This window comes from Poeciliopsis prolifica, unplaced genomic scaffold (genome assembly GCF_027474105.1).
Source record: "Poeciliopsis prolifica strain line A6 unplaced genomic scaffold, Auburn_PproV2 SCAFFOLD022, whole genome shotgun sequence".
In the NCBI taxonomy this organism is placed as follows: domain Eukaryota; kingdom Metazoa; phylum Chordata; class Actinopteri; order Cyprinodontiformes; family Poeciliidae; genus Poeciliopsis; species Poeciliopsis prolifica.
In genome coordinates this window covers 3,545,517-3,573,305 of record NW_026562397.1, presented here as the reverse complement: position 1 = coordinate 3,573,305, position 27,789 = coordinate 3,545,517, and the positions used below count along the sequence as shown (strand labels likewise).

At 40.5% G+C, this 27,789-nt stretch overlaps 1 protein-coding gene across 1 annotated transcript; it reads right to left on the bottom strand.

The window, feature by feature from the left end:
* Window positions 1–9,613: 9,613 nt before the first annotated feature.
* tada2a (transcriptional adaptor 2A) lies at window positions 9,614–26,790 on the bottom strand. Its single transcript, XM_055045616.1, has 15 exons — window positions 26,611–26,790; window positions 26,042–26,148; window positions 24,372–24,431; window positions 24,179–24,270; window positions 22,738–22,895; window positions 21,104–21,192; window positions 20,858–20,930; window positions 20,717–20,780; window positions 19,186–19,229; window positions 14,887–14,997; window positions 13,289–13,360; window positions 12,210–12,342; window positions 11,835–11,878; window positions 10,572–10,651; window positions 9,614–9,949 (listed from the first exon to the last, which is right to left on the bottom strand). The coding sequence occupies exons 1-15, from the start codon at window positions 26,633–26,635 to the stop codon at window positions 9,764–9,766; spliced, it is 1,338 nt and encodes a 445-aa protein (XP_054901591.1). The 5' UTR covers window positions 26,636–26,790; the 3' UTR covers window positions 9,614–9,763.
* Between the last annotated feature and the right edge of the window lie 999 nt (window positions 26,791–27,789).

Below are 27,789 nucleotides of genomic sequence, written 5' to 3'. Positions count from 1 at the left end.
TATGACGGGTGATCAGTGCCACTCGCAGGGGGCGGAGCTAAAGGAGGAGCACGCGGCCTCGATGATTCGACGCTTTTCTAATGTGCAAGAAGGGAGATGATGGACCTCCAGTTCAAAAGGTATTGAGTTTGGTAACTTATTCTTTTAAATGAATGCTGGTTTAGGAAGAAAAATCTAACAACCTTCACCTTTGTTCATAAATCTTAGAGCGTTTTAGTCGACAAAATTGATCATGCGGAGCAGTGGGTTTATTCCACAAAATGCTGCCAGAATGCTGTTTGAAACTGCACAAGTATTTGTGATGTTTTATAGTTCATTGCCACTTTTTTAAATTTATAGGTGACAATAGTTGTTCGACATGAATGTAAATTGTGTCTGAATGAACCAATTTTACTCTCAGCCAATCAAACCCTGAAATGGTTTTCTGTTGCTTTTTCACACTTTTCCACATTTTCTTGTGATAGAAGTATTTTCATCATAGTCATTATCATTCATCAAAGTTTCTTGTCAAAAAAACTGCTTAAAAAGGCAGAAGATGAGAAGATCAAGAAAAGGAAGGTTTGTTGATTCTTTTTTTATTTTTCATGACCGTTTTTTTTTCTTCTTCGTCCTCCTCTGTCTCTTTCCTTCTCAAAGTCCTGCGGCCAATCAGACTCGTGAGTAGAGTTACTGTCCCAATTGACAAATACGCCAAATAATATTTGGAGAGCGGCACGTTTTACCGCTCACTGTGTTCATGGGCCTGTGAATAAATGGAAATACTGGCGATCAGAGCTATGCACTCTCTCGATTAATATGTTCCCTGTTGTGATTGCTTAATACGCTCCCAGGAATTTTGACAGGAATGTGAGCCACCATAGAACTGCACTGATTTGAATTAGCATAAAATTGAACCTGCTTGCCTTGAAAGGCAATTCGTTTCTTTCTTTCAGTTTCAAAATGTAAGAATTGTTTTTTCTTTCTCAAGCTGAAAAATTACTGATTTTGCTGCAAAAGTCCTGAAGATTGAATCTTAGTCACTTTGCATTGACACTTTACCTCTCCAGTGGATTCAGCTACATTTTTAAAAGGGAAATTTGACGTAAAATCAAACTTATAATGTTACTCCCCCATTAAAAACATACCTGGTGTGTTGCCTTGAGTCTGTCATGCAGTGCTTCATGTTGCATAAAATCCTTTACTTTCCCATGGCAACCATTCAGCTGTGCAAAATGCCTGGGTGGACCAAGCTCCGCCTTCAAGACGAAGCCCCTCCCCACTTCAGAATAGCCAGCAGCAGCTACATCGACATTTGGTGAAGCTTCTCAGCAGCGCAAGTACAAACAAGCAAGTACTACATAAAGGAGTCATGTAGTGATGACTTCCTGAATGCAGCATTTCAAGAAGAGCAGGAGGTTTTAAAGAGATACGAATATAAGCCCAATTTTAAGGCTTTAAATTATAAAATAAAAATTCTTTTAAGTCATATTTCTCATCTTTAAAAGAACTGAAAGTAACAAATTTTTTTGATGTATCAAGAAAATACATAATACTAGTCCTTTAATAGGTTTGCTCCTAAAACACGACAGTTAATGTGGAAAGACTGATTAAAATGAGGCAGAACTTCAGATACTATCATACAGTCTGTGACATGTAGAATAAAATATTCATTCTATAAGAAGGAGGAATCTTTCCTCCTCCTTTGACCTTGTAGTGCATAGTTTTTCTTTTCAGCAACAACATCTAATATCTTTACACAAATTTGTTTGTCTCAATATCTCCAGAGATCCCTGAGATCGAGTTGCGGGTCCTGAACTCTGACGCCTTGTGCGCTCTGCCGCAGCTCGGCCAATGTGTACATGCAGCAACTCCACACACATTACCAATTTAAATGTTGCCTTGGCGTAGCGGTCTGCAGGCGGCTCGAGAAAACAAACAAACCAACAGTTCTTTCAAATCTCATTATTGACGCCCTGAGAGAAACGGCCAGAACTCCGAGACCTTCAGAATCGCAGCTGCATCTGCAGAGCTCTCTGTGCAGAGGCCCTCAGTGAATACATCCATGTGCAGAGCCATAATTAGACATGCCTCCCAAACTCAATCCCATTTCAAAGAGCTCCTGGGGGAGGTATTACGCACTCCGTAAACCTATGGCCCCTGCCTTAGTCATCACTAATTACATTCCCAGTTCAATCATGTGGAAACAAACAGCAGTAGTGCCAACCAAAGCAGTGACAAAAGAAAAACAGTTTGAGAGTGAGATTTTTATTTATTTTTGCATTTTAGGGATGATCCAACCTGTCTGAAAGATTTCTGAAACTGTATCTGAGCGTAAGGGGCAAGATAATGGAAAATGTGGAAACGGCATTAGTATAGTAACAAGGTAAGGGGTAAAAAAAATGTTTGTAGGTGTGGAGAAGGAGACCCAGCTCAGTGCCGAAATGTCAGATGAGTCAGAGGCATTCTGGGAAGAGCATCTTCCATGGAGGCTGAAAATTTACAATGACACCATCGCCCGTAATAACAAGCACCTGCAGCCGCTCGGTGAAGGAGCTGTCTGCTCTGAATCAGTGGGGGATGTAACACTGATTAACCCTGAGCGCCTGTAACACCAGATAACTGATGGGCTGCCAGAGGGATTTAACTGTAAAAACCTGCGCAGATCCCTGCAACAGCAAAACATGGACACTTGGTAACCTGCTCAATTGTGGTGACTCATTTAACTGTCTGGAGCCCCAAAGCCCCTGAATTATGAGAAAGGAATGGCAGGAGCACCTTTCAGCAGTAGAAAAGTTTTCAACCAGCAACCTTACAATCAAAACTTTCAGCAGATGTTAAAGGCTGAAGTGCATTTGCAGTTCTTGTATGATTATCTCCTCTGAGTCTAAGTGATCCTGTAGTTTCTACAGGTCATTGGACATGTCTGGCTCCACACTGATTTAGTTGGTGGCAGGTTTATTTGTTTCTGGCAGCCAGTGGGAGATAAGGAACCTGCTGTGCTGTTGCCCTTTTTAGAAGAAAGGTGTCGTTTTCATTCGGGCAGTTCATCAACACAGTTTTCTATTGCACTTTGGTTGTTGAATTGGTTGAACTAAGCATATATTGGAACGCTTGATTTACTCCCTTAACATGTTGATATAAGCTTCATCTCCATCTCTTTATTACTAGACACTCGTCTAGGATCTAATGAAAAAGGCTAGCTTGGGTTTTGTTTGAAGTGGTTTTAGATGCATTTTCACAGCTTCTTTTCTCAGCTAAAATGAGCTTTTTGACATGCTAGTATAGAAGGCTATAGCCATAAAGAAGGCAATCATTTTTTTCATTTTGACTGGCCCAACGCTTTTGTTTTGTGTTTTTTGCTTCACATAGCAAGGGTAACCTGATAAAATCGATGGCAGGTTAACAGCCATAAGCTACTTGCAGTGGTAGTGGTCATCACTGTATCAGTGTTTTCAGCTTATCCGAATAATTATCTCTGAGAAAGCTAAACAAAGTGTGGATGAGATGATCCCCGCTGGCTTGTAACACTAGAGATACTTATTTTGTCTGTGTGTGTGTGCATAGGGTGTGTGTGTGTGTGTTTGTGAGAGAGCGATAGTAAGATGAGGGGAATGGAAAGTGCTTTCTGTGGTCAGCAGAGATTGAGATGCAACAGTGTGTGTGTGTGTGTAGATCTAAATAAAGTTGTTGCTGATCCTACAGGCGCCCCCCTCATTGCTCCAGCTGTGATGGTGGTGAAACAGACATGGGATCCAAATGCTCGCAGTGGCAACATGCAAGAGCGTCAAGGTGGCTGAGCGCAGCAGCTCGACGCCTTTCTGTCACTCTGATCAGAGCTGCTCCGTCATCCAACACACACACACCCACACACACACACACACATACACATTTGCTTGCTGCACAGATGAAACAGGAACCGGCTGCTATGGAGGTCTCTCATCTTATTTCATTAAGGTTATCTCTCCGAGTCCTGCACGGCTTGTTTCTGAATGTGAGTCGGTGAGGAAGAAGAAGCACACAGATGGTTTGGGGAGAGGGGCAGAGGGAGGGGGGTACGGCAGACTTCACTGCTCTGGTTAGTCACGACTCCTCTCTGCCCGGCAGATGAGTGTGAGCAACAGGGTGAATGTGAGCTGCCCCTCCTCCTGGTGATGGGTTTACCTCCGTGTTAATCAGCACACAGCTAGAACAGCCAGAGCAGAAAGCAAAAATGTCCAGAGTGTGTGTGTGTGGTGTGTGTGTGTGTGTGTGTGTGTGTGTGTGTGTGTGTGTGTGTGTGTGTGTCTTTCTTTGTGAGGAGCCAATTTAGTCTTGAGTCAATGCGAGAACAGTTGCGTTTATCTGTGATTGTTCAGGTGAAAGGGGCTGGGCGGTCCTCACAAAGACAGAGACGAAAGCATGAGTGTGTGCTGCGTGTGACGTGTGTGTGTGTGTGTGCCCTTTAAAGAGTGGTACAACAACACAGAGCAAAGATGTGGGAGACATCTTTCTCCTTCTTCCCTGAATAGAAGCAAAGTTAAAAATCAATAAGACACCAGCAGAGGAGAAGCTCTAAAACCAATGGATCGATGTGGCTTGTGCACTTTGTGGTTTCTTTTTGCATTTTCCAGAAGAAGAAGAAAAAGAGGGGGAACAAAAACAGGTTTACCTGATCTAATAAGAGCATTAAACAACAAGAATAAAAAGGCACTATTGAGATCATGCTGAATATTTCATTCATGCATCCATCTGTTGTCTACACCTGATTTTGCTTTCAGACTTGAAGGCGGCTGTGGCCAATCACCGCTGCATTTTCATTCACCTCAGATTTGCACAATTCAACATTTGGAGAATAAATTTGCTAAGTGAAAATTTTGGAAATTGGAAAATTTCCCCAAATTTTCCAATTTTGGAAAAAGAAAATAGCTGTTTTTCTAAAATTGGTTTATTCCTCAAAACTGCAACAGAAACACTTTTGTTCGCATCACACGAGTCACATGATCAACAACAGGATGTAGTGGAGGCATATTTTTTAAATGACTTACGACGTGAACAAATGTGTGATTTTACTTGTGTTTCTTATTTACTGAAAACTGTCCAATTATGAAATTGTATTTTTTTATCTATGTTAGTGCAACTTTGTGCACATTCATATCAAATGTGCACAAACAACAGAGACACAAGAAAAACAGTCCTGCACACACCCACGTCTGAGGGCAAATTGGAGCAACCAGCCTATTACTAAATTATTGTTATGTAGTAAATCTAACAGTAAACCTAATAATTAGTATATCAGCAAAAATATCAGCATCAACTACTATTAGTCAATTTTTAAAAGAATATCATATCAGTCTGATAAATAAAACTGGGCCGATATTAACAGCAGATATTTATTTCCATCTTGTTCTTGGTTGTTTCTTGGGGAAGGAGGACGTTCACATTGTGTTTGTTTGGTCACGTGACAGTAATAGCGACGCAGCAAAGGATTGTGGGGAGTTTACCAGAAGCAGAGAAGCAGTAGACGTGGTTTTTTCCAAGTGTCAGAAGAGTTACATATATCAGTTATTGGCTATAACAGGTATACTAATACTGGATATCGGTATCGGCTGAAATCGTCATATCTGTGCATCTCTAGCAATAAATTAAAACAAATAGTAATAATTTTGCTTTTCTCACCTCCATTAAAGAAATACAAGATGGTCAAATATAACATAGCTGATATAAATATAAATACGAATCAGTTGCAGATTAATAGGAGTTTGTTATACTTATGTTGTTGTTTTTATAAAGAGCATAACTGCAAAAAGTTTAATATTCTGCTGCACAAACGTCCAGGAAACAGGTTCTTATGCTTTATTAATATTTTAATACATTAATAATATTAAGAAATATTATTTAAAATAATTTAGCCACAATAATACCTGTAACAGTCAGATGCTTTTATGTTTCGATAAGAAAACATTTTATTTTTCAGTTTTAAATAAGGGCGTCATATATACGTTTTCATTATTTATCTTTAAGTAAATAAAATTGACATTTATAAATATTTGACTAGTATTTAAAATACGTTTTTTTCTTTGTTTTTTTCTGGGAGTGTTTGAAGAATGCTTGCTTGCTGCTTTCTACTGAAAGACAAAGTCACCTGACTTTTCGCCAGATGCATTCATAACCCTCTCCATTTACCTGCATCGTGTCATAACTAGGATAGAACCTGAATGCGTGCAGCTGAATTTGTTCATATGACAGGATTAGTTTGATTATATTTGACTGAAAATAAATTGGATCTTGTTGTGCGAGATGCCATCGGGTGACATTTGTTGTGAAATGATGCTCTGTGATTAAAGTGAACTGAACAAGCAGTAAATAAGGATGCCAGGCTAACCAGAAACTTTCTCTCCTAAAGAAGATCTAAGAAATGAGGTGTAGCGTTAAACCTGAGCAAACTGATGCATAATCCTACAAATCTGAAGGTAAACAAACACGATCTGGAGCTGTTTTTTCTCCGATTTTCTCCTTTTGAGATATTTTTTGCGTTATTGTGTTTCTTTTGTCTTTCGTTTTTACATTAGTGCCCATTTCTCTTCCAGTAGCCACTCTTCAGCTTCATGTTGCCTCACAGCAGTTTGACGCCTTTTTGTCAAACTAGTGTATTTGTGACACACGTTTCGGCAAACAGGCCCTTCAGAGTGCTTCACATCAGAAAAGCACAACGCAGAAAAAGACAATGGAACAAGTCGACATCGTATTTTACCAAATGCCATCATCAAAGTCATCAGGCAGATGTATAAAACACTGACTGATCAGCGTTAAAGTCATTGCGAATCGAAGGCAGCTTCAAACAGGAGGGATTTCAGTCTTTTAGACGCCATGTCATGTTTACGCTTTGAGCTTAATATGTCGCCATAGAAACATGAAAATGGACAGAATAAACAAACATCTCTTAAGAATAAGAGCGTATCTTACACTCCAGAATTGAATAACAAGAGAAAAAAAAATTAAACACCTAATGCGACACAATAAATGATTTAAGAATTTATTTATTTATTTGTCTATAAGTCTATTTTCAGGCTCCATCTGTCCTCATAATCCAGTAACAGATTCGTTCCAGTCACTTCTTTACTTGTGAACAAATAAATACATAAATAATAAAGTTTGAGCCGGGTATAAACTGACCACGGGGTCAGTTTATCACTGAGGGTTCAGGACGAGCAGAGCAGAAAGATGTCAGTCCGAGAAGGAGTGTGTGCGCGTGCGCGAGAGAGAACGCGTGGGCGGCCTGAGCCAGCGCTGTGCGCGCGCGCACGCTGACACCGACATCTGCTCCATCTGCTGCCACTTCAGCACCGACTGCAGTCACACTGATGGAGACGGAGGCTGCAGGTCAGGACATGAAAAGCCCGACTCGCTCTCCAATTGATTCGCTGTTGTTCCGGGGCCCGTCTACTTACTGAAACAGATGAACCACATGAAGCGCATGGAGGTGGACGCATCGTGCATATTGATTTCACTGAACTATTTCTGCACGATGGTGTTTATTAGCACTGATTGGCACATCTATGCACTGATGGTTTGATCTACAGATTTCTTTCAGAACTTTATAAAAAAAAAAAGATGTAAAGAGGTGTTTGCAGAGGAGGCCTGTTAAAATGTTCTGGTTAAAAAAAGAGAGAGACAGAGAGCAAGACAAAAATAATAATTAACTCAGAAAATGTCCAACTGCTGAACTTTTGAAATTCAGAAATTTCCACATTTTTCTCAAAAATTTATGAGATTGAACTCAACATTTCTAAGTTATTTGGTGTAAATCATTGTTCTCCTATCTACAATGGTCCTAATACGTCATCATAGAGATGTGATGCTGAGCCATTATAACATATCAACTTTTAGTCTGTAATATGAGGCTCATATCTGTAGAAAACTCAGTCTGAAAGAGGAATTCTCTATTATTTTTCCATGATTGACTTTCTCATCACACATTTTGAGGAAGGAATTATGTGATCTTGTATATTCAAATGAGATCAATTTACTAATTCAACAAAGTCAGCAAAACAGGAAGGTAAAAGATAGACTAAAGGATCAGTTTTTAAAGAAATTAATTGATAAAAATCTAACTTTTCCACAACTTTCAGGCTTCTAGGAGGATTTTAAAATTCACTCTAATATTTCTCTTAAATAAAAATGGGGGTTTGATACAGTGGTTTGATTTAAAATCTCAAAACCTCCTGAAAACATTTGCAGTCATCACATAACCACGAGAGAGGTAACGAAAGATGCTTTCTGCGGTCAAAATCAGGTGAGCATCTCAATACAGCTTTACAAAGTCACTCAGGTCTCCACCGGCTTTTAATATTTCTGTAGTTTGTCGCTCTGGATTATCCTGAAACTGAAACGTGGAATAAAAAGAGAGAAACGTTCTGATGACAGGAAGTTTACACATTGCTTGTGATCATTGCATAAAATAATAAAGGATAAGATGACATGGACTTGACAGGCGGTTAGAGAAGACAGCCGCACAGCATGACCTTAAAAACATTCATGTTAATGATTCAGGGTTAATATAAAGAGGACATCATCATCACTGAGTTATGTCTTCCTGCTTATTGTTGCATTGTGATTACATCTGCGCCCAGGATGCATAAATTTGACTTTCTTAAACAGGATTTATTGCACTACAACGAGTGAAGAGGAGTATATGAGATAGTGACTCGCTTTTCCTCCAGAGGGGACTGCATTGATTTTGAAAGTGCTCCATATTTAATGCTGGCCAATTGGGGAAGGAACAAAAGTTAATGTACTGGAGGAGCCAACAAAACCAACGTGACTTTGAACTCGTGCAACTTCAGGCGTTAAAAACAGAGAGAAAACCTGCTTAATTTTCTCTGACTAGCAGGAAAGAAAAAGTCCAGATCTGAAGAAAGATCAGAAAATCTTCTGCTGCTGCCCCGTTTATCCTGGAGAGTTCATTTAATAAGACGCACAGAGGCATAAACACATTTCTTCTCCTTCACCTCTTCTCAAGCGCATCTCATGCTTCTGCATTTCGCCACTCCAAGCTCAGGCTCCCTCCCTGCCTGCCTCCTCGGCCGTCTTATCATCAAAGGTTGAATCTGCCGTCATAATCAGATTCAGGCGCTCGCTCGGCTGTGATAAGCCAGTAGGAGGCCGGCGGTCTCCTCACTGCCTGCGTCACAGTTTGTTCCCCCAGGTCACACGGCAGATCAAGACGTCTCTGTCAGAGACGAGCATTATTCAGCTGCTTCTAGCAGGAATCGGGCTGCAGGTGAGGACTGAGCAGGGACTCAACCGCCCAGCTTCAAATGAAGTGGCTGTTTTTTAATAGAAAATAAAGAGAAATTTCAGATATTAGGTTATTAAAACTCATTGATGTTTTTTTAATCGAGTCAGTTGCAGTGTCTGTAATAAATCGCAGTCAATTGAAAAATTTATTGCGATTTGACAAAACAAGCAATATTTTCTTTAGTTTTCCTGCTGCTAAGTTATGGAAAAAAAACAAATCTTTTAAAAAATTTGCTTTGAAAAACAATGGAAAGGACTATTTTGATTTAATCATCAAAATTATGTTTCACCAAATAATATTCACCAGCCAATCTGACAAGAAACGACTCATTAAAACAGGAGCCAGTCAGACTCAGAATAACACAAACACGTCATTTTATTATGTGTAAAAACAGACAACAACGACATGATAACACTTGGAAATAAAAACACTTTTAAAAACGCCGTCAGTCTGAGGAGGATTACAGTAGACTGAACCTCTGACCACAGCCCAGCATCCTTAGAGCTCCTACGCCTTGGTGATGTATCCCTCTTTGATGAGGAAGTCGTAGATTTTGCGCGTCTTGTTGACGTCGATCTTGATCAGCGCTCGGGCCTGCGCCAGCCGCAGCCCGCCCTGCCGCCTGCACTCGTTGAGTAAAGCCTGTTTGTACTCCAGGTAGGCCCCCGGCACCAGCCGCACCACCTGGCACAACTACGCAAACACACGGGAGGAAACAAAACGTGTGCTTTTATGGCTGCATCAGAAACACTTGCCTGACAGGAAGTTTATCAAGATCTTTTGTTGAAGGAATTAACCCCTGAAACACGAGTGAGGTATCTCACCATGGCAACAAATAACTCGGGAGTTCATGCAGCAACACAATAGCAGCCTTTGGTTGGTTAATTGAATAAGTAGTCTGACACAGACTACTTGTTAATTTTTACAGGAGCTTTGACAGCATGAATACACTGAAGTTAAAGAATCTGATGGTCAGAGAGATTTCCTGATGAAGAGAAAGCTGAATCTTTATCTAATTCAAGTCTTGTCTTTTTTTAGAGGCTAGAAAAAGACCTGGATGTGCTACTTTCATCTGGTGACCCGTGGAGATCATGGCTACTCCTGGAAAAATGCTGCTCTAAACTCTTATGGTTACCAGATAAACTTTTATCTGGTAACCAGATAAAATTTGTGGATGTCTCCTGCAGACATCCACAAAAACACATTGCAAATTTAGGCATAAAACAATTTAAATGCATCTGAAGCAGGTGGGTTTTAAAAATCACAGAGAAGGCCTCACACTGGACGCCTGTGTGTGAGGCCGTCATGGCCGTACCTCCTTTTCGCGCTCGTCGAGCTTCTCTGTTCCTGGAAGTCCGGTCAGGTTGAGAGGAGGCGCGCTCCGCCTGCCTGTTGCTGAGCAGCAGACACGTTGTAACGTTTAAAACAGTCAGTTCACACGACAACGCTGCTTCAAACATCAGACAACAGACTGTTAACTCTCAGGAGAACAAAACGTTACGAAGCGTGAAACGGCTCAGCAGCACAACTGATTGTGTTAAAAATAATAATTTCTTAACCTGTGATTTTCTCCACTGACTTAATGCGATGAAATTAAAGCTTACATTCTTCTAAAATGTTCAGTTTCACAATATGCCATTGTAATAAAATAGGACTTATGTTAACAGGGGCTGTGGAGGGCTCTGTAAACCTACCACAGAACTTAGCATAGCTTAGCTTAGCATGGTACAGAGTAGTATATGTCTAGTGTGGTGTAGCACAGCATAGTTTAGCATTATGTAGGAAAGTATAATACAGTAGAACATAGCCTGACACAGCATAGTATAATCTACTATGGGTTAGCATAGCATAGCATAATATATTGAGGTACAATGTAGCATAGCATCGTATAGAGTACTATGCAGAATACCACACTAGTCTACTACTACTGTGCTAGACTAATCTGGTAGTCTAGCACAGTATAGTATAATATGGTATAGCATAGTACATCATAGTATTGTATAGCATAACATAATGTAGTCAAGAATATTATATAACAACATGGAATAGCATAGTATAGTATAGAATAGCCAGGTATAACAGACTATACTACATATGTCTGCTATATACATATAACCTATAGTATATCCTATAAGTTTAGCATATACTAAACATGTACTAAGGAATAACAGTGTAGTAGAGCAGCATAGCAAAGCAAAGCATATAGAAATGCAATTGCTGTATAGCAAAGCAACATAGCATTGTATGGCATGGCATAGCGTAGTAGTTTCATAGTCTTCAATAGATCTATAATACTGCAACACTGTCTGGGAAATTCTGCCTCATTTAAATAAAACTAAAGGTTTAGAAACATGAGAGTTTTGCCAACTCCTGCACATGCAGAGATGTAGGCGTGTCCATTTTAAGCTCTGGGCGCAAAGGGAGCCGATGCTATTTTAAACGAGGGAAAGCACAGAATAAAAGTGTGTTTTGGAGTATTTAAGGAGAAAAGCACTATTGTTACGGCTGAGCCCTGGAGCCACGCTGAGACGACACAGAGGACGGAGAGCAGAGGAAGACGAGGAGAGAAACTTCCTACCTGACACCGTGATTGTTGTGACAGCTGGAGTGACGCCAGCATCTCTGTAACAAAGGAGAAAGAAAAAAGCCTCATCATCTCTGCTGCTGTGTTTACGCAGACACACATCCCACCGTTACGCAGCCTCTCTCATCACTAGTCTCACTCCAGAATGTCATCCAAAGAAAAAAAAAAAAAAAAAGATGAGTCATTCTGCTTGAGAGTTTTTATTTAGAGGTGGAAGTTGGACGACAGCCAGTGGAAAAGACGACGACAAAAGAAAAGAAAGCGAAACCGGAGTGGGACGTGTTGGAAGTGGGCAGCAGACGCTAAGGTCGGGATGGGGGTCATTGCAGCGAACACACAGATCAGCACGCAGACCGGTCGGACGCTCACATGGCCGCCTGCTTGCTGAGCCACTGCTGACACGCTCTGCCGTCCTGGATGTACTGCAGAACGTCGTTCAGCATGGTCCTCTTCCTCCGCTCGTCCTCGCGCATCCTCTTCACTCGCTCGTACACCTTGGCACCTGGTGGACAGAAAACGCACGGGGAAGAGTTCAAATGTGAAGCCACAGCGAGCCGGGACCGACGCATTGCCCTACGAACCGGCACCTTAAACGTTTTCGGTTTGTTTTTATTTAGTATGCATCTGTGTGGTTCAGTCATTTTTAACCTTTCTATACACAAGGAAAAAAAAGAAAAGAAAAGCAAAGAAAAAACACGATGCTGAAAAGAAAAACAACAGAAGCAAAAGCAAAAAAGGGGAAATAAACATTTAAATTCCTGCCATACAGTCTGAAAAAAGTCTAAGCTTATTATACTGTTACTTTTTTATATGTACGGCATGATTAGGTTTGTCACCATAACATTTTGCTGGACAATAAATTGTCCCAATAATTATTGCGAGAAACGATAAAATGTTTTCCTTGAGGCCATTTTAAGTAATGTGTCAACAATAGGGTAGCAATGAAAGTTCAAGACTAATAAACTTTAGTTTTGTAATGGTCACTAAACATTTGTGCTGTTTTATTTTACATATCCTAAATAAAACATGAGGACCAAAATCAATAAATACAAACAGAAATGAAAAACATAAAATGAACTGCCGTGTCTCTGTCAACAAAACTGCCATTCAAAAAATATCAGTCATCAAAATGGAAACTACTGAGCTCTTTTTAATTCTACATGTGGTTAATTGATGAATTTCTATTTGCAAGAGCTCAAACTTCTAAGTCAAAAATATTTCCTGCATACTTTCCTAAAACGTATCTCCAAACAATTCCAGCTGAACCTGGAGACAATCTAAAAGTTAAAGAAAGATCAGTAAAAATGACTGAATTTCATCAAAATTTAAGGTCCCGTCTGTGAGATTTCCACTTGTTTGCAAAATGTGTCGTGTGTCCTGAATTTGACAACCATAAACACTCAGGTTTATACGATTTTGGTCCCAAAAAGTGAAAATATCAAACTCACTGCAGAAGGACTTGATTCCTGCCTTCCTGAATTCCTGCAGCCTGCGGATCTCTCTCCTCAGCTCGAACTCAACTGAGAAGAGAAAGAGTTGAAGGTCGTTTAATGCACATCTGCACAGACTGATTCATAAACAGAACAGTAGATGCACATTCAGAGCCGCAGAATGTTTGAAAGGAGCCTTCCAGACACACTGGCGGGCGTGAAAATCGAGTTAAGTCCTTCAGGTGGCTGAATAAATACAATAAAAGTCGGATTTTTATACGAGTTCAAGCCAAGACGGATTTTATTTACCTGGTTGTTGATTACATGACTGGCATGATCCAAAAAAAGTCTTTCCATTGGAGTTTTGCAAAATAAAGCAATTTTGATACAGCCTAAAAAAAAGCACACCTCATCCTGACGCCAAAACTTTTTATAGAGATCAAAATTGCTGTATTTCCATTAAGTGAATTTATTTTCTTACTTTTAAATTGCGCCATTATGTGGCTAATGGAAATGCAACTACAGGAACAAACAATAAAAAGCAGCTTTTCTGGGGAAACCCTGAAATGTAATCTGGGTTTCTAAGTTGGCTTCTGAGGAATGGCCTTTGACCCCATGTCGGTACAGGACTCATTTCAATGGTGAGAGCAACATTAGTTTTAGATTTATAGGAGGTATTTGCCTTTTCCTCTCAGGGTGAAGGGCACATCTTCCATCAAACAAGCTCATCCATCCAGATCCTAAATGGAAAAACGGCTGGGCAAAAAGTGATGCGTGTACTTATGCTTCAGCTGACAACAAACATACAAAAATGGGGATCAGCAGAAAACAGTTTTCTGGTGTTGCTCAATGATGAGAATGAGGCACTTTTATCAAAATGTATTTTTCTGAAAATTGTTAGAACAAAAAGCCGGTCAGCTGTTTCAAGCGTGCAGCACCTGCTGCAAATAGAGAAGCCTTCACACACTCACACACACACTCACATTCACACACTCACATACAACACACACATTCACACACGCACACACACATACACACACACACTCACATTTACACACACACACACACACACACACACACACACACACACACACTGTTCTCTACGATCAGCAGAGACACAGGGGCGTTTCAGAGCCAACGCTGTGTGTAAAAGCTTGAGCGGGAATGGCAGATCATGCCACACCAGACAGCATCGCTGCTGTGTTACATGTCACGCCTTCCATTACCGAACGCAAACATGCCTGCAGAAAGCAGGTGTGTGTTCAGACAACACGACGACATCCCTGGTTGGGTTCGCAGTGAACGAATAACGGCGAGAAGACATCCTAAAGCGTGACATCCGGGGCGAGAGGTATAGAAATGTGTCTTCTAAATAAATTTCAGTCTTGTACAATCCAATTGAAAACTTCAGAAAGAAGAAACATTTCAAAAGATTAAATAAAGCAAGAAAATATCCACACCCTGTCTAAAAACAGGAAGCGGTCACGTCACTTCAGGATGAAAGTTACATCCTTTCGGAGTGAACATCAGAAAGCCAGGTTACTCAGTCTGGCTCGATCTTGGTGAATAAACTCTGTGCATGTTCTCTGGTGAAGACGCCAGGGGCAGATACTGACGTGCGTGACTTTCGATGAATTTGTCGTGTTCGGTCGGTCCGACCACTCTGGCGAACCGCCTCATGACCTCATACAGCTCCTGCACCTCTTTCGGGTAACATCGCTCCAACACTAACAGGAGAAAGATATAGAGAGAGGGAGAGAGCAGAGGGAACAGGTATGATTGAGCAACAGATCCAGGAGAATAGAACTCAGAAACATGAAAGAAGCGATCCGCCTCCTCAGGAGCAGCTTATGACTCCTGCTGCTTCAGCTGGAGAGTCATTTAGTTTGTTACCTGTTACATTAATGTCTCTCAATGGCTTTTAGTGATGCACTTAACAATTGTTTTTTCTGAAGTATGAAAGAAACTACAAGCTGCAGCACGTAACTTTTATTAAAAAGCGTTGTTTTTTTTTTTTACACATTTATTTAAACTGTCACTGTTTCAACAGTATGAGACAGATAGTCTGTGACAAGATTATCTATATTCTTGACTACATTATCGGAGCTGCTATTGCCATTAGCAGAAATGCATCCCTACTGATCAGAAATAGCCAATCAGAGACGACCCTGATCGGCAGCGCCACCTGCCAATCAGGAATGCAGCATAGCAGAGTCCAAAGATGGAAGGTGTGAGCAACACATGCACAAGAGTGATTGACAGCACTAAGACCCTCCTCCTGGCTCTGATTTGTTGTTTCTGAAGTTGTGGTTGTTTTGAAGCAACAGATGTTCTGATTTGTAAAATAAGTTTGTTGAAAATAAAGAAGCATTTGAAATAACCAAATAATTTTATTGCATTAAGTAAAGACTAAAACATAAGAGCCTGACACACTAGAATAACTGAACTCTGAATCACATTTGGAAGGTGAAAAACGCACATTGTTCACAGTGATTCATGGTCCGTTTGTGCAATTTTCCCATCTCCACCTCCATCTATTTATGCTGGACACGGGGGATGACAGTGACACCTTCCCGACCTTTTGTCCTCGGCTTGTGAAACGATTCAGTGCCGCAGTGAACGGGGTCGATGGAGGTCCAGCTACTTTTTAAACCACAGGTATTGTTTAGGAAACAAAGTAGATTTAGAACATCGGCGGGGACACACACGCCCATGATCAGAATAAAACCCTGCCTGTGTGCCGCGGTTGCACCTGTTATCATGACCGCTCTGTGCAGACGGGGCTGATACGATCTCCTGAGGCGGCTGCAGGAAACGAATCCTCTCCCTGCAGCCGAATGGATCTTCACTTCTCATCCAAAACCACTGATTACACAAAAAAGCTATTAACGCTCAGGGTGTCTTTACACAGCTCAGCTTGTGTAATACAGTCAATACACAGATCTTTAATTGTCAACACTATGTAGGAGTTTGCCTCTCAGAGCTCTCAATCTGGAGAGGGAAATATTGAAATCACTAATGTAGCAACATTTCAAGTTGATTATAAAAAATAAAACAGCGTCAGTAACTTCTTCATAAAGCTAGATTTTAAATCCTCCTCTTCTATTAATTATTTTTGGAATGTGAGAGATGACGTTATTAGAACATATTTATTTCTGAGGTGTACCGTTTCTGATCTGCCACACGACAAAACGGATCAGCAGAGCCAGGCGGCTGGGAGTGACCAGCTGCACTAGAACTGATTACGAGTCTTTAAACTGCACCTGCACTGCAAAAACACAAAACCCTAACAAGCAAATTTGGTCTCATTTCTAGAGCAAATACGTTTAGAATAAGGCAAAACCAACTAACTTTTCAGTCAGACAGTGAAACTTTTTTTGATGTCAAAAATTCCATTCTATATCTGAATAAACATTAGGTTCATTAGAGATAATTTCATGAATAATAACATGGGAAAATGTTTTAATTTATCAATGGAAGTAATATAAAACCCCAGGTCTCCCAAAAAACAAGAAATGCTGGTTTTGGATTAGCTTTAAAATACAGCAATGAAAACAAAACAGAAACACTCACCTGCAGTGCCTTGGATTAAAACATTTATGGGTCAGTTTTGCTTGGTCAAGAACCAAACCTAAACCTGAGAATCTGTAGCAGTGGCTGACAGATCATAACATCCACTGATTCGCTCCAACCAATCAGACTGAACTTGAGATTTTATTGCCAAAAGAACATGAGCAAAATATAACACATCTATTTGTTTCCAGCTTAGATTTTTTTTAAAAAAACACTTTGTGCTGCTTCTACTTCTTCTACTTTTCAATTTGTGGTGGCCTATCGCATAAAACCATGGAAATCCAAAGAGAACACATTGAGGTTTATGGTTGTGACAAAGCAAAACGCCACAGTTTCAGGAGGATAAATAAGTTTAGAAGAAACTGTATATATTTGAGATTTACAACTCGTTCAATAACCTAAATAAACAGAATTTTGGATATCTTATCCATTGCAGAGGAAAAAGCTCAAACTCATACTCAATAAAACATTCAGCAGCCTTGCTGCATGAAAACAGAAACTCATCTCTTTTCTGCATGATTTGCCAAAGCGACGCTCCACTGCTGAGTGTTCACACATTTAACTCCCCTGAACACGGATACACACTCTGAGACTTGTTGTGTGCGCCTGAAAGCTTCGGCCGCGTTGCCCAGTAACAAGACGAGTGTCGGAGCCCGAGAGGAGAGGTTTCTTTTGTGGGTTCAGACTGCGGCGTGTGTGAGCGCTAATTAATAGCTGCCGTCTCCGGCTGAGCCTATGAAGTCGTGCACCTAACCGGGCACGCACGCACGCACGCACACGCACGCACACACACACACACACACACACACACACACACACACACACACAGACCTCTGTCTGTGGGGAGAGAGAGAAAGGAGACCAGAACCCAAACTGGGCCCAAACAGCCAAAGACAAGCGGACCGATGGGTCGCGAGAGACGCCACCGCTCTCATGGTCGCATGTGACAGACGCATGAACGCGCACACATACACACGCGCGCTCTTTGACAGTCTCCATGGCAACCGGTGTGCAGCTCCAGTCTGAGTTGGCTTTTGTCTTGAAAAGGCTGCGGAGATAAGGCAGCAGGGGCTAACCGGTGGGCTGAAGGGAACCGTCAATAAAAGATGAGGGGGAACTGTTGGGGAGCGGGCTCCGCGGAGCAACACGTGGCGAGGCAGCACGGCGAGGAAAGTTACGAGGCACTGTAACTGGACAAAATCCTTTCGCGGCGCAAGCTCGCCATAAAAATCTAAACCCATCTGCTCCCTCCCTGCAAGCAATTATATCACTGAACCCGGTGAAATCCAACCTGTGACAGGTGGAGGATGCGGCCGTCTCTGCAGCAACGCCCTTCAAAACAGGGGAGTGAGGTTACGCCAATGTACGCCCAACTCCCACAACCCATACCGACACGAAGATTCACACATTTTTCTGTTTCTTTAAAAGACATATATCATATTTTCATCTTGAAGTGTGAACATAGCTGGAATTATTTGTAGCTAGTGGAGGTTTTACTCATCCATTATGACAGAACCGATGTGCAGAATGTATTCATGGAAATATCAATATCGTAATAATTTACACCGTTTTTGAACATGATAATATAATTAAAGATTCAATAAGTAACTTTTGTGAAAAAAAAAAAAAGTTTTAATATACGTGTTAAAACTGTCACTATGTTGTGATAGTATATTATGAGATAAAATTACCTTATTGGTCATAGACAACCAATAAAAGCAGGAAGGGAGGAGGGTCTTAGCGCTGTCAATCAAGCTGCTCTGCGCAATGCAGATAGCCCCCCCCATTTGCTGAGATTTATCTCAGGAAATTTTCTAGAAAAGAAAAGGAAATCCTGAGTGCAAAGAGCTAAAAATTGTCTACGTTTGAAACCAAGTGAATTTCCAAGTTGAAAAATTTTGACAAGCTCAAAAAATGACCAAGTTCTTTCTAGGAAATATGTGAAATAAATCCCAAAGTTTCAGAGTTTTTTTTTTTTTTTTTGGGGAAAATTACCTCCCTTTTTTTCTTTTGTCTGTGATGGCCCTAATATGCAGTTGAGCCATTTCCATCATTTAGACAGTAAAACACTAATTTTAGCCCTTTAAGTTAAAAACGTACCTCTCTAGTCTTTTCTAAACAAATTTGACAGAAACATTTATTTCTGTATTTATCCAAGCTCAGATATAACTAAAAATGATGTAAGCAGTCCTGAAAAGACAAATGAAGGTTATTACAGCACAGTTTTATTTGCACGCATCCTCCAGAAAGCAGAGCAGCGATTTGGCTGTCAGGTATGAAATGTCTGGCCAAGCCGTTGTGAATGACTCAGCAGAGCTAATGAGTTTCTGAAGGGAACTCACTCTGGAATTTGCGCAGGTTGATCAAACCGTGGTCTCGAATGATCCTGGAAGAGACGAACACAGCGGTTCAGAAAAACAATCCTTTGATTGCTGAAGCAAACCTACAAGAAATGGAATCTTTGGTGTAACGTTATCACAGTATAAATATCAAATAAACTCCCAATAAAACTGTCTTTTTATGCCAATCCTAAATCACTCTTCAGTCAGTTTGTAAGAGAGGAACTCTTCAAACCCAACATCTGCAAGGCGGCCAAAACACACCAGGTCGACAATTATTATCACTTATTAATGCGCTATGTTTAAAATGAGCAGTTGAACTTTGGGATGAATCGGACGATACATGAAACTGTGGAGCCAGCATGCCGATTTCTGGAAAGCGAATCAAGGCTACTGCCTTTTAAAGCCGTCTCAGGTCGGTCTCCACCAAACAGAATTCAGTGCTTTTAGGGCCGGAGAAAGCTCACAAACGTAAGTTCTGATGTTCGGCTGCGGAGCTCAAGGTCTGATCTTACAATCCTCTCTGACAACTTAGCAGAGATAAAATAGGAGCCTGGCTGCTCGAGGTAGCTGGCAAACGCTATGCGAGCCTTGAATGCCATTCCGCGGAGTTCAGGGAGCAGAAACTCGTTAAAGTTGACTCTGTGATGGATGCGAGGTGCAGTGTGTAGCGACAAAGAGTGACAGCCGGCAGGATAACAACAGAAAATTTATTTTCCTCCAAAAAGAAAAAAGAATGTTAAAACACACCTATTACGCTTCCTTAAGAACAAGTTAAAAGATGTGTCTGGGTTCTACAAAACATTTTCATTCCATTTCTTGCACAAACTCAGTTCTGCCTGTTTTGAGCCAGGCTCAAAATGAGCCGTTTTAAGGTTCTGTCGCTCTTATGCAAATAAGTTGCTTCGCAACCCAAACTCATGTTAGGGTTTTGTAACTCAATATTTATGTGATGACAGGTACAACTAAGTTGAATGAGTAAATCAGCAGGAATTCCATGTGAATGGTGTCTAAGATAGAGGATAAAATGCAGGGAAATAAAAAGACTGAAAGTGAGGACGCCGCTTTCTGTAAACTGGATTGTTCTTCAGGATTAAAAACATTTTTTACTTCCTTCCTGCTGGGAGAACGGGCATGTTGTCAAACAGACTGGCATTCACATTCACAAAGAACAATTGCATATCTAAATATATTCATGGAGGGAACAGACACCCTGCGGCTTGCAAATTCAACCCGAAAGACCAAATGCACTGCAGCAAATAAATCGGCTTAAAGTTAGCAACCCGTTCAGCGATAATCGCATCTACTCTGAACTGGCAGCTCTTGACAAAACACCAAACAATGTTATAAATACATCCGTCCAGTGAAATGCTAGATGCTAAGTAAGCAGAGAGCTGCTGGAAAAGGTGTGAATTAGTATTTGGAAAACACCAGCGCAATGAATACAGAGGCTTCTGACGCCATCTGCTGAAAAACCGAGACCACTGCATGCTGCTGGCTGCATATCCACATCGAATGAAATGAAAACACCTACTTCTTTCTTCTTTGTCTCTCTTTTAATCTCGAATGATATATATCGACGACTGCGAGCTTGAGAGCTGTGAAAGAGGCAGGAAGTTAAAGTAGAAGGTGCGAATCAGACAATACGATTTAAAAAAAACAAGAAATAAAGTACCGTGCAGTATATCTGAGTCATCGTCCACAAAGTCGATGTCTTTCAGATCCCATTCTGCGTAGTTGTCGAACTCCTAGGAGAGAGATAAAAATGGCGTCAGGCTCTGATGAGGTCGCTATGACGACTCGCTGCCGGGTGACAACCCAAGGTGTGAGTCACTATTTTCATTAACATTTACTGCCGAACCCTCTGGTGGCCGTTTGACTGATTTACTCATTCGGACAGGTGAAGTCGGCTCAGCCTCACCTCCATGAAGTCCGCCCTGGCTGGCATGTACCCCGCCATGTCCCGAGACAGAACCGAGTCAAAGGTCGGCCTGGGGGGGTCGTCAGAGGCTGTGGGGTCAGAGGAATACATGTAAGAAGCAAAAATGCTTCACTGGTTTGTGATTATTTACATTCTGGGACGGACTTTAGAAAGGGCTCATATGGGCAGTAGCCCAGGCATCACTTTTTGGGGGGCGTCCGCACCATTTTTTTTAATGAATGCCGATATTGTCATATCAAGTGAGATGAAATAATAGTTTTTTGTTTTTTTTTATGAATACAAACAATAAAGTGTCTGAAAATTATGAAGTTATAGTCTCATTTTTGGGGCCAAAATCTACCATGATGATACCAGTAGATGTCATCAGTTCATGCCCATTTATGTATAGCAATAATAACAGTATTAATTTACTGTCATTATTATTATAACAAAAGAATTTTTCTTTAGTTGATGGGGCACCAATAAACTAAATAATTTCCATCCCCGGGGCCAAAATCCTTCTAAATCCGGCCCTGTTCATGCTACAAAATCTGATCATCTAGTGGCCTTAAGCACAAAGAATTAATAGAAAACATGTGGTAGACAGAGATTTTAGGTCTAATCTTATATTTATTTTTTATTATTAATATAACTCATTTCTGTTATTAGTATCATTATAAATTTTCTTTTGGATTTCCTGAATACTCATAATTGATGCTGACATGTCCAACTTTCCAATGAAGGATTTTTTTCATTGTAAAAGCATTGCTCAATTTTAATCGAAGTTCAAAGTAAAATTTCAAGGAAAGAAGCAAACAAAAAATAATAACACAGGAACGTCTGACTTTAATTCACAAAAATATTTTTTTTAAATGAAGCTATGGGGATTTTACACGGTTTTACAAAAGAAATTAGCTATAGCTTATAGAGATGTATCAATCATTCAGCCAACGCTCAAAATCTGTCAGTTTCAATCAGTAGATCAAATATTGAATGTTTGTGTTTTACTATTTATATCTTTGACATTTCAACAAATGACAAAAGCCTGTTGGTTTCTACTCCAGTGCCAGAAAAACGGCAATTTAAAAGCTTTCATTTTTGGCATGTGTAGCGCATCGCCTCTGCATGGAAATTTGTAAAACGTAGTCTTACAAAATCTTAAGCGGAATAACCTACAATAAATACAGACCGTTTAAAGAACAGCGAGCGATCCTTGAAATCTTTATATTGTTTGCGAAAATAAGAAAGAGGAGATCAAGAATAAGAACCACAGGGTGTTTAATGATCAATAATTTGGATTAAAAACTTGAAAATATGTGTAGCAAAAGTCAAGTAAAGCTTCTTATTAAAATATAAATTCAAGTGAAAAGCATGCTTCTCAAAAAAAGTTTTGAATCTGATATATGACAGAAGATAAACTCTAGAATTGAAAAACATTTTCCACATTTCACTTCGAAAAATATCACGTTTTATTAATTCCCATCATTTCTAAAGCTACCTTGAAACATTGCGTCAGATTAATCTCATTAACCATCATTTTAAAAGAAAATAATTGGCATATTGTGTCTCTTTCGGAGGGTTTTGTGTTCCGCTGTGAGAGAAAATGAAAGAGATAAAACATGGAAACGGCTTACGTTTGAAAGGAATGGCTCCGTCTGCATAGCAAGAGTCCTTTGCTTTCCGCAGGCTGAGCAAGGTGGAGGAGAAGAGCGGGTTATTGATGAAATTCTTCATGTAGTGGCTCTCGCATTCTTCTTTGGTTTTAGTGCGCATCTGATATGCTACGTCCTGCCTGGGGAGGCGAGAAAAACACAAAGGTTCATCCTTCGGCTCTGCCGAGGACGGCTTGTCCAGATTTATGAACGGGTCACAACGGGTTGATGGGTTTAGGAAACAGAGCACAAATACTGTGTTTTCATTTGTTGTGTTTAATTTACGTTAAGAGCAGGAGACAACACGATTGCATTCGGCCAACTAAAAATGAGTTAGGGTGTTTAAATTGCTTGCGTGGTACGAGGTGGGTTCCTTCAAGTTTTAACGATTCCCGCAGACCAATATGTAAGGAAGTTTTAAGGCGGCAGTATTATGTATTTTTCATCCACACAGAGCCATTTTATAGCTCACTTAAGCAACTGTGTTAGCTTCAGTTGTATATATCAAATATGAATTAAAAGAAATTTGACTTTGTAACTTAATAACTTGAAATTGGGCCTCTGTCTCTTTAAAAACTCTTGCTAAGACTCTGCCTTCTCATCATAGTATGGCTCCTCTATTAACCTTTTAGCAACGTTTTTACCAGCGTTGCACTGAGAAGCACCTCCTACAATGAACTCAGCAGGCGTTTGCTAATTGCTGCTGGCTAGTCTGCAGGAGCAGAGTGGAGGAGTCATGCAGGGGGGGAGGGCAGTGAGGCGAAAGTCCCGAAACGTTGAAACTGCAGCTCAGAGGAGGAGCTGCACCTTGAAGGCGGCGGTAGAGAAACCCAGTTGTTTTTCACAGCTGAATAGTTGCCATAGAGATTATTGGATTTCTTAAACATGCAGGAAAGACTTAAGGCAACACTCTGGGTATGTTTTTGACGAAGAAATTTCATTAAAACATGATGTTCTTCTTTTGCTTCTTGAAGAATTTCACCTCTCATCCAAAAGTCTAATCATTTTAACAAAAATAACTCATCACAAGAAATGTACTGGATGGAAAAATAAGTGGATGAGTAGACAAACAAATGGATGGAAGCTATTGTTTTCTAGCCGGAGACAATAAGTGACACAACAACTTGTGGTGGAAGAAATTTTCCTCACAGGCCAAAACATCAAACTCATTAAAGCATCACAAACTCAACTCATTCCCCGGAAGGCCGACTGCTCGGCTTCGTGTTGCGCTCTGAGCTACGACGCAAACGTTTAATATTTAACCTGAGAGCAAACGGCAGCGGAGTGATGAAGAGCTTCAACCCTGAGGATGTGAAATCCAGAAACAAACCTTGAAACCTTAAATAAATGACACGGGAGAGTGTGGCAGAGGGAAAACAATCAGGCAGACAGCCTTCTCAAATCACAGTGAATAAGTGCCCACCAGTTCCCAAAGCCGCAGTCCATAACCGCCTCCAGCAGCGCCATCTCCTCCTGCGCCGTCCAGCCCGGCTCCAGAACCGGGAAGTCCGATGTCTGCAGGGTGGGGAAGTAGAGTAACATCTCAGAAGAGTGTGTGTGTGGGGGTGAGGGGAGGGAAGATTTGCAACTTGGTGAAGTAAAAGAAAAATACTCACCATGATTTCATATTTGTGATCACTCTGATGCTTTTTGTACTCAAATCCCCTGGTGAAGCACTGAAAGAAATCCACACAGTCAGACTGACTGAAGTCACTCTGACTTCCTACTGAAAGTCAGAGGAAAAAAACAGGAAAGGCTTTTAACCCTCCAATGCGACCAGGGGGAAGCTGATGGGTTGTCCCGTCAGACCGTCAGTTCCAGCAGCAACAACAACAAAACTCATAACAGCGTACGCAGGGTCAGTGTGAATCTGTACTAAACTTGCGGGTCCCAAATGATCCCATCTTTTCAGACCGTCGGACAGTTAAAATGGCGGTGGACTTTCAGGTCGCTGCGATTGTAAACAGTAATGCAAATTCACTTGTCACTCACATATTTTGCACAGACTTGAAATTTTTACCAGTCATCTCTGACCGATCACCTCAACGCTTTTGGATTTCCTTCTCTTCTGACCAGTCACTGCAACTCGGCTGAATTTTGACCAATACTTGTAGCCAATTTCTAATATCACTTCCTGCTTTTTGAACGGGATTTTGTCTTACCAAACCTGCGAGACAAAATCAAGGGTGACGCTTGATGATATTATTGACTTTTTTTCTGTTGAGATGTCCTGTAGGATAAACATTTCACATTAAAGCGAATGATTAATACGCAATTCTTTTACATTTTGACAACTCCTCGGGACATGATTTGATTTGAATTGAGGATCCTATTTCAAGAATGAAAATGTACCTTGCACCTTAAGTTAAAATCTTGACTTTCTTTGTCTTTTTTGCAGCAATTAAAACTTTTTTTATTAGACATGTTGTAACTCAAACCTTTAAAAAAAAAAGGCACCGTAAAATCCCAGAGGGATAGTCTTAGGGATGACTAAGACTATCTATCTAACTGCATGAGTCAAGATTATATACAAATATAAATATACACAAATTGCTCTTCAAAAAATTCTGGTCTTGCTACACATACAGGATATCGTTCTTGTATCACCAGTTGCATATTTTTGGACAGGCGTAATTATAAAACAAAGAATAATTAATCTAGTTTTCAAGAAAACTCAATCATCTTGTGTGTCAGGGTCACTTTCAGCAAAAACTGAGATATTTTGAACTTTTCTTTTAATAGAAAAATAGAAAAAAGGGGAAAAAAAGTCAAAATTTTGTTTTGTGATTAAAGTGAAATGATTAAGAATAAAGTAGAAATAATATCTTTAAAAGAAAAGCAAGATGAAGCTGCTATGCTCGCCTGCAGAACGTGCGAGCGCTAAAAGAAAAAATTTCACACAATGACACAAAAACAAAAGAAAGAAAAGAAACATTCACCTCATTCCCCCATCTCCCAAACTGTTGTCCATTTCTACATTATGTGATTGAAAGTTATTAAAGAACCACTTCTGGAGCCACAGGCTGCAGATTCCCATTCCCGAAGCTTTATCTCAGTCCAGAGATATTTTAGGAGTGCTGAGGAGCCTGCAACGTGCTTATCTCTTTCATGCATAACTCAACAAGTTATTTTTAGCAATCAACACCAAACTAAAATCAAGTGCAGGAAAGTGCAAAACAAGAACAAACAAAAAAAACAAGCATAAAAGAAGACAAATGGAACCATTCCCTATAATTGGATTCAGTCGGAGGTCTGCTGATGAGCCACGTGTTGGTTATCCACTCACCTGGAGGCAGAGCAGAAATGGAGCTGGTCCACATTCTGCACACTTGATGTAAGGCTCAGTCAGGTAGGAAGAGCATCCTCTGCAGGGAGGCTTATCAAAGGGATCATCTGCAATATTACAGGCCTTATGCTTAAAATGCCATGGTTACAGTTCACTTACTAATTATAGACTGCAGAACACGGATACTTATAAAATCTAATCATTAAATAAATATTCTCTAGTAAGTCGGGAACACAAAGGGGTTTAATTTAGGCCATAAAATAACATTTAGCTGCACATTTCAAAGCTAGCTAATGTTTGGATTTAGTTCCTTATTAGCTTCAGGTTTGCGTCTTTCGTCGCTGCTTAACTTGGCGTCCAATATCTACAGCAACACCAACATGTATGCTTTTATATTTCAAGGTTTTGAACGAAACATTTAATGCGCTTTCTTTAACCACGGATGCTAACGTTAGCCTGGCTAACAACACAGAGCAACGGCTGGGGAAAAAAATATCCACAACGCGCAAACAGCGAGGGAACAGCGGCTGAACGGGGCCTGTTGTCCGTGTGTTTTCACAGACACTTACTTGTCAACGACGCCAGACAGTCCATTTTAGTCTGATTTTTGGAGAGGAAACATAAAAACTAAAAACAAACGAACCGAGACTGAGGACAGATCTGTTTCTCTGGGCTCAAGTCGAAGCTAATCGAGTTCATGCGAGTCGATGCGGGGACCGACGCACGAGACCAAGATTTGAACAAGGTTTCCTAACATGTAGGTCGAATGGACGTAAAACAATATGTTCATGCATGCGCAGTACAATTAATGCATGTGACAAAGGTAACTACACTTGCAATTAAATAAATAGTTTTAAATGCTTTGCTTTTGCTCACAGATCACATCACATATAAATTGCCTACTATAGGCCTATATAAAAAAACGGTTTCTTGTGCCCGAATTTATTTTGTGATTGTGTTGTATTGTATTTATTTACTTATTTTCATTTGAGATTTTAAGGTACCAGGATTTGAAAATAGCTTATTTTGTTTCTCTGGTGGCATAATCTTTACATATTAAATCAAATGTTTTGATGAGTACAAACTCATTACATACATAAACATAAGTATCCGCATTCGCTGCATTTAAGCACTTTTTACATGCAGGACACAAGGAAAAGGTACATTTCCCTTTTTTGCCAACATTTCCCCTGTTTGCCACCAGGGGTCGCTCTTGCTCCAGTGTCTTTTACATAAATGCCAATGCCTGCAAGCCTTTGTTTTCACTCTCAGCGCAGGCTACCTCTTGAGCCTTGTGTTTGTGTCTGCGTGTGTGTGTGTGTGTGTGTGTGTTAGCATTTCTCACCCTGTACGGTCCATTTGTCCAACAATTACTACGTTTTGAGAACCCACTGCTCCTCGTGAAGCTATGTTAAGTCCTTGTGGGGAGAGGCAGACATACTGTGTGCATGTGTGTGTGTGTGTGTGTGTGTGTGTTGGTTGGTTAAACTGAGAAGTGGAAAGACTTGAGATGGATTTTACAGTTCACCCCAAAATGCCCCCATACTGTTTTTGGTCCTCAGTGGTGCTCTTCCAGGCCTAAGAATGGCTTGAACACATCCCGTTTAATATAAGAAAGTAATAAATATATTGTTCTAGATATTTTCCACAGGATCTCTCCCGTTCTGGCCCCCACATCAAATCAGCCCTTCCTCTGTCTGCACAAAAGGGGATCCAGCAAAAATGACCACCTCTAAAAGTCGATGCCT